This window comes from Chiloscyllium plagiosum, unplaced genomic scaffold (genome assembly GCF_037043375.1).
Source record: "Chiloscyllium plagiosum isolate Xiang-an unplaced genomic scaffold, Cpla_swu_hap1 HiC_scaffold_10, whole genome shotgun sequence".
Classification (NCBI taxonomy): Eukaryota; Metazoa; Chordata; class Chondrichthyes; order Orectolobiformes; family Hemiscylliidae; genus Chiloscyllium; species Chiloscyllium plagiosum.
In genome coordinates, this window is record NW_028270148.1 from 49716944 (window position 1) to 49736932 (window position 19989).

The 19989-nt window shown below is 37.0% G+C and overlaps 1 protein-coding gene across 1 annotated transcript in view; it reads right to left on the bottom strand.

The window, feature by feature from the left end:
* The window catches only part of kctd3 (potassium channel tetramerization domain containing 3), a 71514-nt gene that overhangs the window by 23203 nt on the left and 28322 nt on the right, over window positions 1-19989 (bottom strand). The window contains exons 5-9 of the mRNA XM_043695807.2: window positions 18933-18991; window positions 16690-16770; window positions 12067-12216; window positions 10786-10876; window positions 6550-6740 (exon numbers count right to left, since the gene is read on the bottom strand). Coding sequence (XP_043551742.2) covers window positions 6550-6740; window positions 10786-10876; window positions 12067-12216; window positions 16690-16770; window positions 18933-18991 — 572 coding nt within the window. The remainder of the gene's footprint in view (window positions 1-6549; window positions 6741-10785; window positions 10877-12066; window positions 12217-16689; window positions 16771-18932; window positions 18992-19989) is intronic.

Here is a 19989-nt window from a genome sequence, read left to right on the forward strand (position 1 = left end):
TGAGGAAAATGGAAGTTAATGTTTCCTTTAAGTAATATGAAAGGTGTGAAACCACAGGAGGTAGGCAATAATAAATACAACTTGCCAATGAACACATTGTAGAGATTTGGAAGGTGTTTGCATAAATTTGTTTATACTTGACAGATAAGAGCAGTTTCCATCTCTTGAAATTTGAGTCATTTAATAGTGACCTTCAAATGCTTAGTGTCAAGGGATCGCAAATAAAATTCAGAAAGTGCATAAGTTCCTACTGTAATGGTGGAATGTGGGTTACTGCTCCTCTCAGCATAGATAATCTTATCCAAGTATTTGCTAAGTGCTCCCCTCATAGAAGGGCTTGCAGGATTACAGTAGCTTTTAACATTTTTAAAAAATACATCAACTTGTAGGAGTCCTTTATTTGTAAGCAGTGTGGTCATAATGTACCATAGCAAAATGGGCACTTTGAAAGGAAGCAGATAGAAATGGTTGCAAATCAAAGTGAACTTACACACTTCAGTGAATTCAAGTGCCATTAACTAGCAGCATTATTGCTGAAAGAAAAATATTTTGTTGAAGATTTTTATCTTCCACTTATTAGGACAAATTACAAGTATTACCAAAGTAATGGCAAAACATATTCAAATTACTTAAGAGGAAAATGTGGATCCGTTGGCAGTGAACTCTGATCAGTACAGGCATTGCCAGAGAATGCACTAGCTACAAGATGACTGAAAATTAACTTCCAAGATGTCAGTCATCATCTAACAGGTTAAGTTTTTCACTGCCAACTGTGTTTTCCCTTTACCTTGATAATTCTTGCAAATTGCCCTGATTGAATGCAAGACAAAAAGCTCAAACAAAATTCTTTTGTCAGCCACGCTCAATGTTCTATCCAACAAAATGATGATTTGTTTACAGTATTATAGAAAATTTATATTTTTTTTTCTATTTTTGAGCTTGGTTTACCACTACTATAGATTTCAGTACACATTAATGTTGTGGAAATTATTTTCTTTTAACCTTCAGCAAGGTTTGGAAGGGCCTTTGGCCCTGACCTGATGGTTATCTTTTTTAATCAAAAAATTTCAATGTGATTAAAAGTTAAGAATAGATTGTATTGGCTTGATTATTCCTTAGAATTTTAAGTACTGCTCCTACTCATGTGGCAACACTGGATATAAAAGGGCAAGTCGTCTTTTGAATTCAGTTTTGATACTGCCATGATACAGTTGACAGAGAAGTGCTCTCATCATCTGCATACCATTTAACTAATACTCTCAAATTTGGATTTTTTTTTCGTAAGCCATGTGCCCCTTGTAAATTGAAATAAAACAGATATTGAAACCAGTGATCTAGTACTATGTTTCTACAATCCCTTTTTGTGAACATTGAAATATTGTCATCATTTCAACTCAGTGTATATATAGGAAACAAAATCAAATGTTGTGTAGATCAAATATGTTAAATTTTCAGACAAAGATTCCTTCATCCTCACTCATATCTAATTACACAGAATTGAAGAAGACGTGCATATGTTGAAAAAAGAATGCTTACCATGCCAGTAATTTCTCTGGCACAAGATGAAGCAGAATTCAAATACAATCTTTGCTGTGATAAAAACACAATGTAATGCTTGCTTCAAGTGACTGCCATTGACGTAACTTAATTACAATTCTGAAAATTTTACTTACCGATCTACATGGGTCTGATACACGCGATTTTGGAAGGGTATTAAAGATGTATCAGACTTTAGACACTGTTCAAACCAGGAATGGCCACCAGTTGGAGCAAAAGTAAGTAAGTAGAACATTTGAAAGAATGAATGCAGATGATGAAACTAGAGATTCAGTCCTCTATTAGTAGAAAAATTTTAAATGCTTTACAATGGTGTGTTAGCCAGTTAACTCAGTTATATGGAGTCACTGAAACACACAAGGCTATTTCACAAATCGTTACGCCAGTCTTAAGTCCACAACATCTTAATTGCTAAGTTTTCATTATCACTTGCAACCAAAGATTGAAGTTTGATGCTTCAATATATACAACTATTAAAAAAGTGAAATGTTTCATTAACTGATGGCTCACTTAGCTCCGTTGACAAATGTCTAATATAAAACAGAATTTCATACAGGAACCTTAGCCACTTATTGCAAAACATTCACACCATCTGAGTTGGTCTGAATTAGAACAAAATTCAGAAGTGTAAAAATCAAAGTTATTTCATGTATTTGTTGAGACTTCCTGACATTGTTAAAATGTAATTTAAAAATGTCATTTACAATCTGTGAAATTCTAAATTACTATTGTGAATGGTAGATTCCCTCCAATTCCTACTTGATAGCAAAGAATTTTAAACACAAATTCAGTTCTCACGACATAACAGACCATATTCTCGTGAGAAATTGGAAGGTATATGCACTGACCAGTAAAATTATTTGACCTCTGAACACAAAATGTGGCTGCACAATCAGCGCCTCTCAGCTGTTGAGTACAAACAGTCGATTTAAACGGCTTGAAGATCTAATTGTGGCTGAAATCAGCAAAGCTTTTAAAATAGTAAGCCCTGAACTGCCAAAATAGCCAGCAAACTTCGCAATTGATAACTGGCAAAAAGTGCCAGTTGCCTGATACATCCCACTATCCATGATAAGGTGGGACAGTACAAGCCACAATGACTTTATGATTTTGCTATCAAGGAACAAACAGCAAATTTCCCCTTTTTAATATGAATTGTGGGAAGTAGGGAGCAAAGTGTGAGCAGAGGTCATTGAATTAAATACAAAACAGGGAAATACGTAAACAAAACAACCTGATGTGTAATTTCTATAAACTCTTAGAACAATTATACAGTTACATTGGTGGTGAAGATCTGGAAATAGGTTGCTGTTTCTATTTGTTCCTTTAGTGGGATTTAGTGCTACTGTTAACTACAGTTAGTGAAGAATATCTTGACCTCAGAATAAGCAAGTGTCACAAATGCATTTGGACTTTCCACAGCTTCACCTTAATTATACGTTTCATGAGAAATATCGCTGCATTGGAGAAACGTTCATATGCAACATCGTATTCTGATTTCAAACCATTGATGCTACTACAGCTGCAGATCTAAGTTCATTAAATTATGTAAATCTTTGTTAGGAATGATGGCTCTTGGAATCATGTATGCACATTTTGGACATAAATCCATTTCAATACTTGATAAGATGTATAACTAAAAGTAACATAGAAAACTTCCACAATTTTTGGGGTGTTTAAAAGCTAGTTGGAATTTCTCCCCATTCCCAACTCTGTGAAATTCAGTGTCTACATGGCAATGTCTCTCTATTATCAATGACAAGTTAAGCAGGCTACACTTCATTACAATGAGAAAAAAAAATCTAAACAAGGAAATATTATGGATACTTTAGAGTCAAGTTGGAAGAAGTGTTTGAAAATCACTTTTAGGAGGGTTCAATCTCTCAGAAGCAAAAATATTTTCAGAACAGAATCCACTAAGTTTAATTCCACCTTCAGCCCCATGCGCGTCAAGTGTCATAAATATTCATGTCAATTAAATAATGCTACAATTTACATAAACATCTGTTGTGCATATTAAACCCCCTTTTTCCAATTGTATGTTGACAACTGGTAACTTGTAATAAATTCACCTGGGGAGAGGAACCATCTCCCAAGCCCAGCAAAGGACTGACAGCCTTACAGGCAGCCACAGTAATGGTGATCACTTGCTTTAATTTATTTTCAAAATATGCATTAGAAGCTATTCTGAAATAGATTTGGGTTGACATATAAATCTGCTTATTTGCTAGCTTTCTCCCTGTAGAAATCTACTATGCAGCTTATAACAAAGAAACAATAGATATGAAAAATGCAAAATCAGGGATTTTCAGAAACATCTCTCTCAAGGAACCTTAAATTAAAAGGAGGAAATTGCTAGAAACTTCACAAAGACAAAGTAGTGCAGCTGCTGTAAACCTGAAATATGAATAGAAAGTGCTAGAAAGACAAAACAGGCCAGAAGGCTTGAGCTTTTCCAGCACTTTCTGTTTATAAGCTTTCATCAAAATGAAGTCAAGGAAAAGAATGCCTCAAGACATACTTAACTAGTAATTGAAATACTAACTATCTGAACAATCTACCAGATTATCACATATGCAATAGCTCCTCCCTAGCATATCACAGCCACGTCTATTACTGCCCCGAGAAGACATTCCTTGCAGGCAAACTACAGTACAGATTACTGGGCAGGATGAGAATCAGCTAATATTTCCTCTTCCTTAACCAGTGGCTGGCTCAATTGTAACACCTTTATAGCCACCTCAGGAGGAGCAGCTTACTGAATTCACTCAGTCAAACCTAGGGGTGTCTTGTGCTCTAGGTGCAGTACTGTGCCACTTTTTTTGCATTTGTTCACAGGATGCAGCATCAGTGACTGGGTCAGAATTAAATGCATAGCCCTTGCCCTCAAAAAGATGGTACCGAGCTGCCTTCTTGGCCCACTGCAATCCTTGGGTTGCTTGTTAGTAAGGGAGTTTCAAGATTTTGACCCTGCAATTGTGAAGGAATGACAATATAGCTCCAAGTCAAGATGGTTAGTGACTTGGAAGGGAAGTTGCAGGTGAGTGTTCCTGTGCATCTGCCATCTCATTCTAAGTGATAGAGGTTGCAGGTTTGCAAGTTGTTATTGAAGGAGTCTGGGTAAGTTACTGCAGTGCTCCTTGTAGCTCAGACACAGTGCTGTCCTATTGTGTTGGAGGGAGTGAATGTTTAAGATAGGATGGGATGACATTTAACCAGACAGTTTTACCTGGGTGATATTGACTTTGAGTCCATTACACTTCTGTCTTGTGCCTTACAGTGGACAGACAATAAGGAGACAGGAGGTGAGTTACTCGCTGCATGATTTTTAACCCCTGAATTGCTCTTGCAGCCACAGTATGTATATATGACTGGTCCAATTCATTTTCTGTCAACCGTATCTCTTAGAATATGGATAGGAGAGGATTCAATAACCAGACAATCTCATACCAAATTATATTAAATCTAGTGCTTCCCGATTAATGCCAGTTCTATGTCAACTGAATCATGACAAAATCCCAACAATTTATTCACAAAAATCTCAATTTATAAAGTAAGTTAAATGACAGGACCAAAGTTGAAACCCAAAAATTAGAATGTTTTTGTTTTGGAGAAAACTAACAAGTGGTTACTAGAAAACTATGCCCAAGTATATGACAATGACAGCTAATAGCTTTACCACCAATGCTGTATTAATTGGTCAGAAGATGAACCCAAGAATAAATTGCACAAAACCATGGTGCAATAATTCTTTGAGCACTATCCTCCTTAAATTTTCCTTGTATCCAAAAAAACTATTAACTCTGTCTAACATACACAATGTTTGAGCATTCAGAGCATATAGGGTAAACAATTCCAAGGATTCACTGTTCTCTTAAGTCATAATTGGCTGACCACTAATTTTAAGAATGCGACCCAAACAAGGGAAATATTTTGTTCAACATCTACCCTTAGGAATTTAATACTCCCATTTTTAAACCTCCCATTCATGTAAACTCTAGCAAAGATAGATCTCATCTACTCAATCTCTTCTCATAGAAGAATCCCCTCATCCTAGGAACTGATCTAGTAAATCTTTACTGCATTCCCTCTTGTGAAAGTATATTCTTCCTTGTGTAAAATAACCAAAACTGCACTTGAACCCTTCTTAACAAAATCCAGCACTCCATTTGTTTTCCCAATTGTACTCACATGTTAACGGTCATACTTTATGTCCAAGAAAACCCAGCTTCGGCTGAAGGCAAATGTTTCCCATTAAGAACCCAGAGCTAGACCATCTAAAGGTGACACCAGATTGCAATTTTTCACACAAAATTTAGTGGAAATCTGAAACAGTATTCCCAAATGTTGGGCTAATTGAAAAGTTTCAAGACTAAAACTGATAGATTTTTATTAAGTAAAGATATTAAGAAACATGGAGAAATGGCAGTTAGAAGTAGTGGCAGTAAAGATTCACCTTGACCTAATTGAATAGCAGAACAAGCTCAAGTTATTAATAAACAGCATATGCTACTTTTTTGTCATATCCCTATGACAGAGGCTGATGGCAACACAGACTTTTCACAAGGTACAAAAACAATCTTCAGTTGGAATTTGTGAAAAAAAAAGACTGAAAAGAATGAATCCTAAGGTAATAAAGGCATGGATAATGTCTTGGCGGTGGCGGTGGTGGTGGGAGTTCAATGTAGGGCCACCAGTAAGATCACTAGCATAATGATACAAATAGATATGTGGCTTGATTCAGAAATTATTTCCATTATTCAGACTGAACTTTCCTCAACCAGTACTGAAAAGTTAGTAAGTTAATGCTGAAGGTCAGTAAATTAAACTACTCAGCTCTCAAGTGGAGACTAAACCTACATCATTTCCAAAGCGATTGAAGAGACTGTTCCATTCGTTCAACTCTGAGCTTAGAACCAATTTTAAACTGCCTTTTCCTCATTTTAGATGATAAAAGAATGTTGTTTTATTCCAGAAACTTGCAATACATACCTATTTCATTGCCACTTCCTCCATCCTGAATGCTCCACAGGATTATACTACTCTCAGATGCCACAGCTACCATCTTGTCTTTATCACCAAAAGGTCCTCCAACAACTTTAGCATTAACTGCTACTCGCTCTATTGTCCAGTCTAAATACGGACTCGTAAATACCTGCTGCCATCCAGAGGACTCTTTAATTCTAGAAAGAAACAAGAAACCTTATTGAGCAATTAACACAATGCACACTATGTTTTTGAAAACAGAACATGTTGGAATAACCATTAGTACTGAGGATTTTCATATGTATAATTTTGAGAATAGTAATCTAACAAAGTTGAGCTAATTTTTATTCTAAAAGAGTTCAAGATGAAGCCCTGAATGAAGTTTGAAAGATGACCTAGGGAACTGATAAAAGTTAATGCAAACTTATAGCGAACGTTTTTCAAACACCATAGGACATAAATTATAAATTTAACAGAAGAGGGAAAAACAAAATAAAGTAACACTTTTTTTAAAAAAAAGTATTTGAAAATAAGCTACGTTAAAGAAGTTCGTTTCTAGAGGAAGTGGGGATTGAAGGATTTATTATTAATGGACTTCACCAGTTTCTAGCAATTCGTATGTCAATAAATTTTAACAGAATGGTCAACAATTGCTAGCCTCTAATAAAGGGCTGCATTCTACAACTGGCCCCCTTTAGGTTAATTGTTTAAAATCTGACGAGACATTAACTTATTAGCAACCGCAGTACTAACTCAAGTGGCTTTTATCACCCAACACTTTTAATTCTTGTACCATGCAGGAATTTAATGATTTTTTTTTCAAAATGTCCTTGAGGCTTGAGAAAGGGATTTGAACTTCAGAGGCCCAGGACAGGTATAAAAGACAGGATCAGGATCCAGGGGTCATGGTGACAAGTTAAAGGTCTGGGAAGATGATCAGATAACAGAAGGGGTTGTACCAGATGAAGAGATCTATCTGGAGAAGCAGCTGAATCCAGCACATAGGTGCTAAGTTAATTATCTCTTGGGTCTGGCACACTCCATCTGTTAAATTTCAAAGGTTGAACAACTATAAAGCTCAGTTTCATTACCAGACTTGAAGTGCCAACTGGCCACTTTGGAATAGAGGCTGATCACTTTCCTACTACAATTAAAGCAGGAAGCAAGATTGGAAACTGGATTCTGATTTTCAAAACTTTAAAGCCCAGCTGACACAAAACGCATGTGTTTTTGCTCAGTTAAAATATCCACTGTAGTTACAACTAATGATGAATACCATAAAATTTAATGGGAGTGTTAAAAGCTGATGATTTCCCACCTACCCTCCCTTCTGGGCCAACATCTGAATCTTTTGCCTTAATTTATGCAACTGCATTTTGAACTGGGTTCTTTAGTGACCAAAGGGCAAGAATTAATACCAACATGTTATCGGATAAGATGAAATCAAGTAAAATGGTTTTAAGCTTCAATTTCACGATGTGGAAATACATATAAAAACCAGAAGTGTAACAAAAGTCAAAAGCATTAAATGAAAGCAACAAGCACGACAAATCAAAAAAATAATTCTCTGCAACATCCGCAACGGAGCTTCGAGCAGACATTTTATTGAAAATTAAGAAATAGTTCTGATGCAATGTAAATTTGATGTGTAGAGTAATATTTCTGGATTTCCAGAGTATTCCTTGAGAAAACAAACTCTTAGTTTCATAATATTAAAGTTCTTGCTCAGTATTAGTCAAAATCTTCAATGACAGATAAGCTGCAAGAACTTAATAACTGTGCTTGATTTTTCCACCTGCAGTGTTGGTGAAAAAAGAACTTTTATTCATATACACACATATTTTAACCTTCAAAAAAAAGTCACAAAAAAAAAAATCACATTCCATGGAATTCTTGAATTCATCACTTTGCACATGCTAGAGTTGCCAGCAAACGGTCAAAAAATATATAGACAGTAGATTTAAAAATCACTGTACAAGTGTAATTTACAGCATGTCTGGTTACCTACATTATTTTGATGCTATTATCAATGCTTGGTTTCATTTTTCCCCAGGTGCTGCATGAGATTTATTTCATTTATGCAACCTCTGGTCTTAAAAAAAAAAATGGCTATTTATTCTAGAATTGTATGGGCCACATGCGACTACTGCCTTTCTGTCTCTTAGATCGTAGGCTTTCATCCTTTTTATACTGAGACAGAAAACCACCACTTAAAATTTAAACTGACAGGAATTAAAACAGAAGTAAACTTTTTTAAATACCAAAAGACAAAGGAAACAATTGAACATGAGACTTGCCAAAGGCAGTCTGTCAGAGATGGCAAAGTGGCTCAGTGACTAGCACTGATACCTCACAGCACCAGTGACCCGGGTTCAATTCACCCTCGGACAACGGTCTATGTGGAGTTTGCACATTCTGCCCATGTCTGCGTGGGTCTGCTCCAATTTCCTCTCACACAGCACAGTTGTGCATGGTAGGCGGATTGGCCATGCAAAATTGTCCAGAGTGTTTTGGGACGTGCAAGCTAGGTAGATTAGCCTTGATAAATGTTGCAGGGATAGGGTAGGGAACTGAAGCTGGGTGGAATGCCCTTTGGAGTATTGGTGTGGATTTTGATGAGCCGTTGTTTTGTCAACAGTTATAACACATACGGCACTGCAGCACACTGGGTAATCATGTAAACACAATCACCCAAATGAAATCTTATCATCATATGATTGGGTTTCCAGTGTTTTCCTAATGTTAGTAGATTCTACATGTGTGTTAATATATCAGTCAAAATAGCTGGCCATGGTGTAAGGTTTGATTGGTGTATTTTGGAAGAAATAAAGACTGTGGACATGACTGTACCAGAGGTGTACGACAGAAAAAAAGTGCCAGGTAGAGTTGAGTTTGAGACTATTGAGATGCTGAAACATAGAAGTGTTGATTATTTGTTGATTATTTGTTGAAACGTGAATGGATAGTGTCTTAAGACAGCTATAAAAGGAATGAGGATTGGATTCATGTAGAAAAGGACTGAAAACTGTACAAGTGGAGTATATGCTAAAATGGAATGTTACCATGAGTTGAGAACAAAAATGAGCTGGTGGTGACATCTGCTGACATTGCCAGAAGCTGGTTTCCTAGGCTGAATCACAATAATACAAGGGTTGGAAGAACAGTGATGCTCAGTATGATAAGATGTCTTGTACAGCAGGGATAAGCTACATTTTTTTTGTTGTTGAGGTGACATGTTTACAAAGTCTCTATTTGAAAATAGTGACAATGAGAATACTCAAGAAATTAGAAGGGCAAAATTCCATTTGCGCTTTAAATACTTTTATACAAAACTCTTGGATCACTCATTTACATTAATGATGGAATGGTATGCAAGCTCCCAGATAAATCATTAGAAATTAGCCATCAACAATATAAAAAAAGATAAAATGACAGGAAACCTAGTGGTTGCAAAGGTCCTGTTGAGATATTAAGTTGCCCCCTTTTCCACATGATGATCAATCTACTTCAAGCAACTTTTTAATAAATCAATCAATACATTTCCTATGGTAGTCTTGCTCTCCCATCCGTTCAATATACCTATTCAATCTAATCTTGAAAGCTGACATAAGTTCGGTACCTATTATTAATTCTGGATATGAATTTAACCTCAACGGTGACTGAAGAATTTTGTTTTGTCCTCAGTTTTAATATTTTTCAAAGGGTTGTTGTGCATTCAGCTGTTCATTCCAGGGTTAACTAATGGAGACTGTCCATCTATCCTGCCCCTTTTTTTATGATTTTAAATTCTATCATATCTCTATAATAGAATGTTAACAGAAATAACCTAACCTTTCAAGTTTTTCTTTGCATTTGTACATCTATATACAACCTGCAATCACGTAATGCCTTTAACATAGTAAACAGCACAAAATACTCCATGAGAAGATCAACAAGAACAATTATAAACCAAAATAGCTGGCAGCTTGTTAGTGGACCTGCTCAAAACCTCAACATTCTGCCTCATATTATACGCTGAGGTATTTAGTAGCACTTTTAAAAGATATGCAGAGATTCAGACAACATCAGAGTTCTCATCAGGAAAGTCAAATGCGTTTTCTACTCACATTTACATTTGAAACTCTCAAGGTAGCACTTTACTGGGCTGTCCTGTAAACACCAAAGTTCTGTTGTATTTTAGCAAGTTGACTTTTGACCCCTATTTACGGGATAATATAATAAATTGCAATGAGTCTCTGGTACCTGTAACAAACCACGAAGTGTGCATAAGCTACAACAATCCAGTTGTGATGACCAGCTACTATAAGAACTTTCCGAGGGTCCACCACTGTGCCTGGCAACAAAATATGCAAAAGACAAAATTATAAAATTAATTTCCTTCAAAATGTAGTTTAATTTTGTGAAATGTATAAGCATCATTACAATACCACAATGAGTAAAAACTACTTGCAATGAAATCACTGACTGTAACGTGCATTATTCTATAAGGAAACTTTAGCAACAATTTTCAACCATTTAGTCCATAGGGGAAAACAGATAGTTGGCAGTAAGACAAAGCAGGTCTTCACAATCAAAACATTGTGTTCTTCAATCCAGAATTAATCACCTAGTGAATCAGAACTAATGTGATATACTCTGAAGAACACTATGTAATATTCATATTCCCAACCATACTTTTCATCTGATGCCACTTCAGCAGTGTTAAAATTTTACTCCTTGATTGTGTTCAAAACAAGAACAATGCTCACGAATCCAGAGACTGTTACTGATTAAATGTTATGCTCGCCCAGAGAATGAAAATCACCTGGATATTTTCCAACTTCTCTCATGGGTACAGACAATTTCAAAGCCTGTTAAGTACAAAAGAGAGTCCTCCAAACATGAAAAGGCCTTGATACCCTTATGCATCACTGATTGATCGACAGGTCAGATTTTGTAATCTGGTAGCTCTGCAGAGATGAGCCTCATGAGTGCATGTTAATCAATTCTTAATAGTATAGTCGTCTTATATGACCAAGACTTCATGACATCCCAATTCCATCTACAACAATCATGCATAATGATAATTATATCAATAAATTTCTATAATTTGGTGCTATGCAAAAAATTTTTCAGTGCAGCACATATCAGCAACAGAAAGCCTCATCACTGGCAATGCATCCCACAGAATCATGGACAGCAGTCTTCCAGTCACCCATTCACTGCAAGCAAGTTTTGCTGTACTGGCATTGCGATGACGCACTGTGATTTATTTTCAAACATATTCTTGAAATTAACATTTTTCTTTACAAAGAGGGTAAGTATGATTTAAGGAACAACATGGTTAATAATGTGAGCTATATTATGAGCATTTAATAATTTATTGAAAGCAACTTCTGATCAAATAATGTCCAAATCAAAGAAAGGAAACATATGATTGAAAAGCAGATGACGGAGTGGTGCAATCATAAGCGTTTAGCCAGGCTATTAACGGATAAGCATTTGCACGTGTGTTTTAGAAGAAAAAGTAAACAGCTCTCTCACCTAATCTGGCAGACCCTTCGGTTGAGATGACTCCAGCCGACACAGAAGGAGCTGTATTTGAGCGACTTGTACCTTCTGCTGTGCTCTGTCCAGCTTTACTCTCCTGTGAGGGTCCGGGAACTCCAATACTTCCTTTTCTACTGGGAATAGCTAGGAGATTTAAACACATCATTCTTTAGCTATATAAAAAGGTAGAATATGAAAACATTCTCCTAATACGAAAGTAGAAAATAGCCTGAAGAGAGCATTCAGGCTCACCAGATACAATAGAGGAGCAATTTTCTGCAGATCCTAGAATCTGTACGGAGCTCTGACGAAGTTATCTAGACTTGAAACCTTAGCTTGCTGTCCCTCCATGGATGCTGTCTGAGCCATTGTGCTTTCCAGCATTTGCCACAGAAATTCAGTTAGTTTTGTCTAGGTTCTCCACTACTCTGTTCTTTTCCTTCAAAGAATAGTCACAATCAGTGTCACTTTCCAAGCACCTTACATTCTATCTAACACTGTATTTAGAATCACCTAAACTGCTGACAAGTGTTCCTCGTTCCAACATTTTCCCGATACTTGGACGCAGCACACTTTGAAATAAATTTGAACTTTATAACATTTTAATTGACAAAATATACTCTTGTACATCTCATTAAAGACTGGAAGGGCAAATTCTGTGTTCTGACCCCTGGGGATTGGGTGAGGGGCAGTGATGGTAGTGGTGGCAGTGGCATGTAAAACAGGCCCAACAGCAAGCCCAGCACTTCTGTGCCCACTTCCTAGTTCGATTTTATATGCACAGTTTGTGAGCCTCAATGTGAAGCTATCCGTCACATACAATTAAACAGATCAAGGGTTTTTCAGGCTTGTAAGAAGCCTATTGACTTAAATAATAAAGCTACCCACCCAAAAAATATAGCTAGCGCGAATGAGTGAGTGAGCAGGCCATATTTACTGGCCCAAGAAAGAAATGGCAGGAAGGGGACTACACAACATTCAGGATACATACATACACAAGAGACACCCAGAAGATGTCATTGTCTACCTTCCACATGACCACCGCCCCTTACCCCACTCATTGTGCTCTAGGTGTTTTCCTTGCCTTAAAACGCAAAGACTTCCCTATCTGGGATAGCTATGGCATTCCTCAGGCTTCTTCAGGTGTTTGGGGTGTGAAGAAAGGAAGACTGACAGCATTTGAGATACAAGAGTGGCCAATAATGTCAGGCTGAAAGAGGGAGGCTGAGCACTGTTGCAGTCAGGAAGGGGGTTTCAGAATGATTGGAGTTGAACACTGAGGTTCAGAGACTGAGAATACTCATGAATGGAGGAGGGAGTGGACATTTTCAGAACTAAAAAGAGTGACGTACAGCATGGAAACAGACCCTTCGGTCCAATTCAGATATTCTAAATTAGTGTTCTCCCAGCATTTAGTCCATATCACTCGAACCACCCATCCAAATGCCTTTTAAAATATTGTACCAACATCCACCACTTCCCCAGGCAGCTCATTCCAGACATGCACCATCCGCTGTGTGAAAATGCCCTTTAGGATCCTTTTAATTCTTTCCCCTTATCTTCAACCTATGCCCTCTAGTTTTGGATTCCCCCACCCCTGGGATAAAAAAACCTTGTCTATTTACGCTATCCACGCTCTGCATCATTTTATAAATTGTTATAATGTTGCAACTAAGACTCCAACACTCCAGGAAAGTTAGCCCTAGTCTATTCAGCCTCTCGCTATAGCTCAAACCCTACAACTCTGATAGCATCCTTGTAAATCTTTTCAAGTTCTACAACATCTTTCCTATAGCATGGAGACCAGAATTACACGCAATAGTCCATAAGTGGCGTAACCAATAGCCTGCGCAGCCACAACATGACCTCCCAACTCCTATGCTCTGATCAATAAAGGGAAGAATTCAAACACCTTTTTCACTATCCTGTCTACCTGTGACTCTACTTTCAAGGAACTATGAACCTGCACTCAGTTCAGCAACACTCCTCCACGACGTTCCCATTAAGTGTAAAAGTCCTGCCGTGATTTGCCTTTCCAAAATGCAGCATCTCACATTTATCTAAATTAAACTCCATCTGCCACTCCTAAGCCCATTAGCCCAACTGATCAAGATCCTGTTGTAATTTGAGGTAACCTTCTTCACTGTCCACTACACCTCCAATTTTGGGGTCATCTGCAAATGTACTAACCATACCTCCTATGTTCACATCCAAATCATTTATAGAAATGAGGAAAAGTAGTGGACCCAGCATTGATCCTTGTGGCACTCCACTGGTCACAGGCCTCCAGTCTGAAAAGCAACCCTCCACCACCACCCTGTCTTCTACCTCTGAGTCAGTTCTGTATCCAAATGGCTAGTTCTCCTTGTATTCTACGTGATCTAACCATGCTAACCAGTCTACCATGAAGAAGCTCGTCAAATGCCTTACTGACATCCACATAGATCACATCCACCGCTCTGCCCTCAGAAAGCTTCTTCGTTACTTCTTCAAAAAGTTCAATTATGAGACACACTCATCTTACGCACAAAGTCATGTTAACTATTCCTAATCAGTCCTTTTCTTTCCAAATACATATAAATCCTGTCCCTCAAGATTCTCTCCAACAACTTGGCCAGCACTGATGTCAGGCTCATAGAAACATCACTGGCTTTTCCTTACCACCTTTAAATAGTGGCACCATGTTAGCCAACATCCAGTCTTCCAGCACCTCACCGGAGGCTATCGATGATATAACTATCTCAATAAGGAGCCCAGCAATCAATTCCCTAGTTTCCGACGGAGTCCTAGGGAACACCTAATCAGATCCCAGAGGTTGAATATTTTCAAAAATAAAATAGAAATTACCGAAAAATCTCATTGAAGAACAGAAATTAATAGTTAATATTTCAGATCCAGTGCCCCTTCTTCAGAAGTGCCCTGCACGTTTTCAGTGCATGACGATAAAAGATGCATGGCTTCACTAAAATGACACTCATCACTTGATCTCCTAACTCTGGTCATCATTGCTAACCTGCTGGTGTTGGTGCCAGAAAGTAAAATGTTCTAATGTAAAATGATAAGTGGGGTTGTCAGTGGGACAGGCAAACATACCTCCCTAATCACATGTAGCTCATTAAAAACTATACAGCTCCTTGAAAGTCCAGTCAACATTTTATATGATGTACTCCCATGTCCATGGCTGTCCACGTAAAACATGTCTAACTGCAACTATAGAAAGATGGAGACCGCATGGGCAAGGAAGAGAGAAAGCAATATTGGTTAAAATAACATTCTTAATAACTTAAATTACTCCACAGTGACACTTAGTGGTCAGACCATGTAACCGTGTATGGATTTCTTAGCTGTGAATCTTGCATAATATTAACATTGAAGTCCTCTATCACATTGCCATCTACAGGTACAATCATTACTTAAACATGATGCAAGTTTTATCATTGATTTTGTCATGCATAGAGGCAGACAAAGGATTCTTCAATGTCATTGATTGTTTGGGGCCAATCATCTTAATTCTCAACAGCTGAGTTCAGAATCAAAACATTACATTTTAATCACCAAAGATAAAACAGCAGCTGATAGACAACCCATCAAAAATCCTGAAACCTTATTAGCGAACAATAGATGCAACTAGGAGCAATACTTCTGGTCATGTTCTTTATCTTGCCATAATCTGCCCGTTAACGTTAACTGGTAGTTACTTTCTGAATTGAATGGGTAAAGTTCAAATCATGTGTGAAGTCTGGGTACAAATTATTCCTTCCAAACTTCAACTCGATTGGATTCTAATCTCAAACTAATGATTGCAGGAAATGCCTTTGTGCTTCAATAGCAGTTTGTGTTTCTATAGTTGCTTTAACATTACAAAGATTATTCCCAAATCAAAATTTGACACCAAGTGAGAGGAGGAACAAATCAGAACAGATTGGTCAAATAGGTAGTTATTAAGAAGCACTTTAAAAGGAGAAAGAAGTTGAGAGGCAGAGGGCTTTAAAAGGGCTGGGGTGGTTGAATTTGTAGACAGCAGTGGCTGAGGCGTTTCAATCAACGACGAAACTAGGTGTCAACAGTGGAGGAGTGCAGAGATTTCAGAAGTTTGAAAGACTTGGAGAAGGCTCGAAATAGTACAGGATAAGGCCAGCACAGGATTTATAAAGGATGAGAATTTAGACATTGAGGTTTTCCCAAATTAAAATATAGTCCTAAAATTTAGCTTTGTTGATTTTTTAAACCTGCATAATGAAGCCTTTGTGGTCAAACGTCAAACACTAACGCAAAGTAGTGGAGTTGAAACACACTTCAGGTGCTCTTTCAGTCTGACTGACACAAATTTTCTTTCGGTAGCAGTGGCAAGACGTGTGTTAATGGACAAAATAAAGATTTAAAATAAGGACAATGATAGCACTATCATCTTTCACTCTTCCCACGAGAACAAAATGAAGCATAAATAAACATGAAAATATAATGAACATTAGTAGCCTGTATATTTATGAAGTGATGGTACATTACTTATTAATGATAGACGTCAAAAGTTGATGTGGTACAAAGAGAATAGTATTAGCAGAGCCATGGTCACACTCTTGAAAAAACTCAGTTCCAGCTTAAAATAAAAAAATGTACCTGGAGGCGGCAGATAGCCGTGGAAGAGGACACTGCCACAAGATGATCTCTCAAGTTCTTCACACAGCAACAGACGACGAACTAAGTACATAAATAATTTTGTATAAAGCATTTGATTTCATCCAATTACCTTTTCAAATAATTTATGTAACATATTTAACAAATAGATTTATTTTTCATTTAAAACAAGCAACTACATTGGTAAGTGACAATAAGGATGTCTCAAAAATAAAACAATGCTTCAACTGCACATTTAAAAAACATTCCAAGAAAGGGAAAAAAGTCTAATCTAAAAATTTAATCCAAGCAAAATTTAAATCTTGGTTTATAGTAAATCTCAAGCCCTTTTTAAAAAAAAATTCAATACTAAAAACCAAAAAGCTCAAGGGGATTAAAACATTTAAGGAAAAAAATGCACATTTGAACAGGAATATATTCTCTTCAAGGGAACCTTTATGAATGGACTCAATTCTATGGATGACTTGTGCCATACCATTTTGATCCATACTAGGATAGTCTATTTGTAAGTGTTGGTAGCAAATTTGGAAGTGATGTTTTATGTAATAGAAAATTATAATATTTAAAATTAAGAAATTAAGTTCTGGATCAAGGTCATAATGGATCAAGGAATGCAGGCGTCACTGGCTGGACTAATGGCTGCTCATTAGATGGGGTCAGTGAACCGTTTTATTTGAACTGCTGCATTTGTTTGCTGTGGATAAATTGCAATGGAGTTTCAGGATTGTGCCTCAGCAACAGTCAAGAAACAGCAATATATTTCTCAGTCAGGGTGGTAAGTGGCTTGGAAGAGAACATGCAGGCGGTGGTGTTACTGAATTTCTACGTGCATCTTGTAAATTATATGCACTGCTGCTACTGAGCATCAGAGGTAAAGAGAGTGAATGCACGTGGATACAATGCCAATCAAGCTGCTGCTTTGTCCTGCAACGTGTGCAGCCTCTCAACTGCTAGTGGAAATATACTCATGCAGGCAAGAGGGGAAGATTCCAGCATACTCCTGACATGTGCACAGTGGATGATGGACAATGATGGTTCTTCGGAGTCCGGATGAGAGTTACCCTTGAATGTCAAAAGGCAACATTTAGATTCTCTTTTGTTGAGGTGATCATTGCCTGGCACTTGTGTATTAATTCATGTCCAAATGAAGCATGATCAGGAAAGTTGAAAGTGATGCTGAACATTTCACAATCAACAAGCATCCCACTTCTGACCATATGAATGGACAGAAGATCATTGATGAAGTAAAAGATGGTTTGGCCTAGTACACTAACTCAAGGAACTTCAGAACTATATAATACAGGTTTTCAACAGAATTGAAAGAGGGAAGCTGAACAAAATCAGGAAACTGATTAGTTGACATTATCACAGATTGCAGGAAAAAGGGACAGAGAAAAACAAGTTCCAAAATTGTCAAGATTTGAGGTCATAGTAAAGAAAAATATGAGGTTGAGGAGTTGATTGCGAACAGAAAAGATGTAAAACATCACACTGGACTTTTAAATGCTTCTGTGTTTATTCTAGAGATTGAAAGGTGAAAGCAAGCAAGGGATTAGACTCATCAGTTGACAAGCTTTTCTTGTAAAGCTATTAGAACGGCTTCTCCAAAAACTGGAGGAACATTTAAGTATGCAAGTTTGAATAATCTTGGGGTTTTAAAGTAAGTTGACAACAGGTGAAGGTAAAATGAAATGTTTGGCACAAAACAGAAAATCAAGACATACAGGGATTTAGCGACGAAGAAGAGTCCTTCAGTTAAGTCAGATGTAATAGTGAAGAATGAGTAAATGAAGAAAGAATGAATCAACGAAAGAAAGAATGGTTCTTGATCAAAGTGGCTTGTTGGGTCATTTCAAAAGGGATGCATGTTGTTTATTAATTACTGACTTTTACGTTCCTTTATTTCATTGGACCAGACCCAGATAAAACAATGGAAATGAATTTACAAAAAATTGAATATAATTGCTGTAAATTAACCAAGCTCCAAATTGCAAGTTGACGCACTGGAAGGGCCCATAAAAAGTGATGAATGCAAGTACAGCACTGTGATAGGCATCAAAAAGTAAACAGACTGTATATGCTATTGAGACATAGGCCTAAAATAACGTTCTGCTTTCCTATTAAAAAGTACTTCAGGTAACATTCATGGTTCAAAGCGAAGGGTTAGATCAATAGAGAGAAAATAGACTGTTCAGTTTCATTTAAAAGATAATCCTACATCCTACCTAAAGGAGTAATCCCATAAAATTCTGCCTCATGTCTCAGAACATTGATGTTTACTCCCCTGCAAGATAAGGAAAACATACAAGCAATTATTTTTAATCAACATTTCAAAAAAAAAGTCAAAAAATGAAATGCATCAAATTAGGAATTCACTATTTCGGATAGCTGTGGATGTTCAATCATTAAGTACATACAAGGGTAAGATTAATAGATACTCAGAGTTGAAGGGGATCTCAGAATTTCTCTATCGTTGGGGAGAAAAACAAAAATGAGCGAATGCTGAGGATGTGCCATAATTTTATGAAAAGACAGTTAGCATAAGGAGTTATATAGCCTATTCCGGCTTCTATTTCTTATGTTCTTTTATGGTGCCTCCAGAAGACTTTTCAAGATCGGCAAAGATATTATGTGCACTTTTTAGTCATAATGAATGCAAACGTAGCATTTCATGTGTATAAAGTAAAATCTCATCAGCCCGAAATGAGATCTGTCTATTGCTCATTATTTTTGGTGACAGTGACTGAAGGATTAATGTTAGCCAAAGATTTGGGAAAACTTGACTATTCTTTCAATAGATCTTTGATATCTACTGGTACTACTAGAACAGGCAGACAGCACCTTGATATAATGTTTAAGAGGCATACACAGTTCTGGACTCGGCATGACATGTTCAAAGAAAGAAGAACAACAGAATATGTTTAAGAATCAATTAGAATTAACTGCTTTAATGACATAATGACTAAGTTGGGGTGGTCCACAGGCTTTCCAACAATAATCACAATGTAGGGTGAAATACAAAAAAAAACACTGGTGCTTGTGATAAAGGCACATAACTGTTCAAAGCTGAATAGCAGATCAGATGTTTGAACAACACAAAGAATGGCAAAAACTAACTACAATACTAACCAGGAGAAAAAAAATTAGAGCGCAAGTAGTTGTCAATTAAAAGGTAAATACAGTTAACAGTTTCTACAGATATGTAAAAATGAAGTGAGCAAAGTGAGTGTTCGTGCTGTAAAGAAAGATTGGGGAGTTTGGGAATTTATACTAGACAATGAA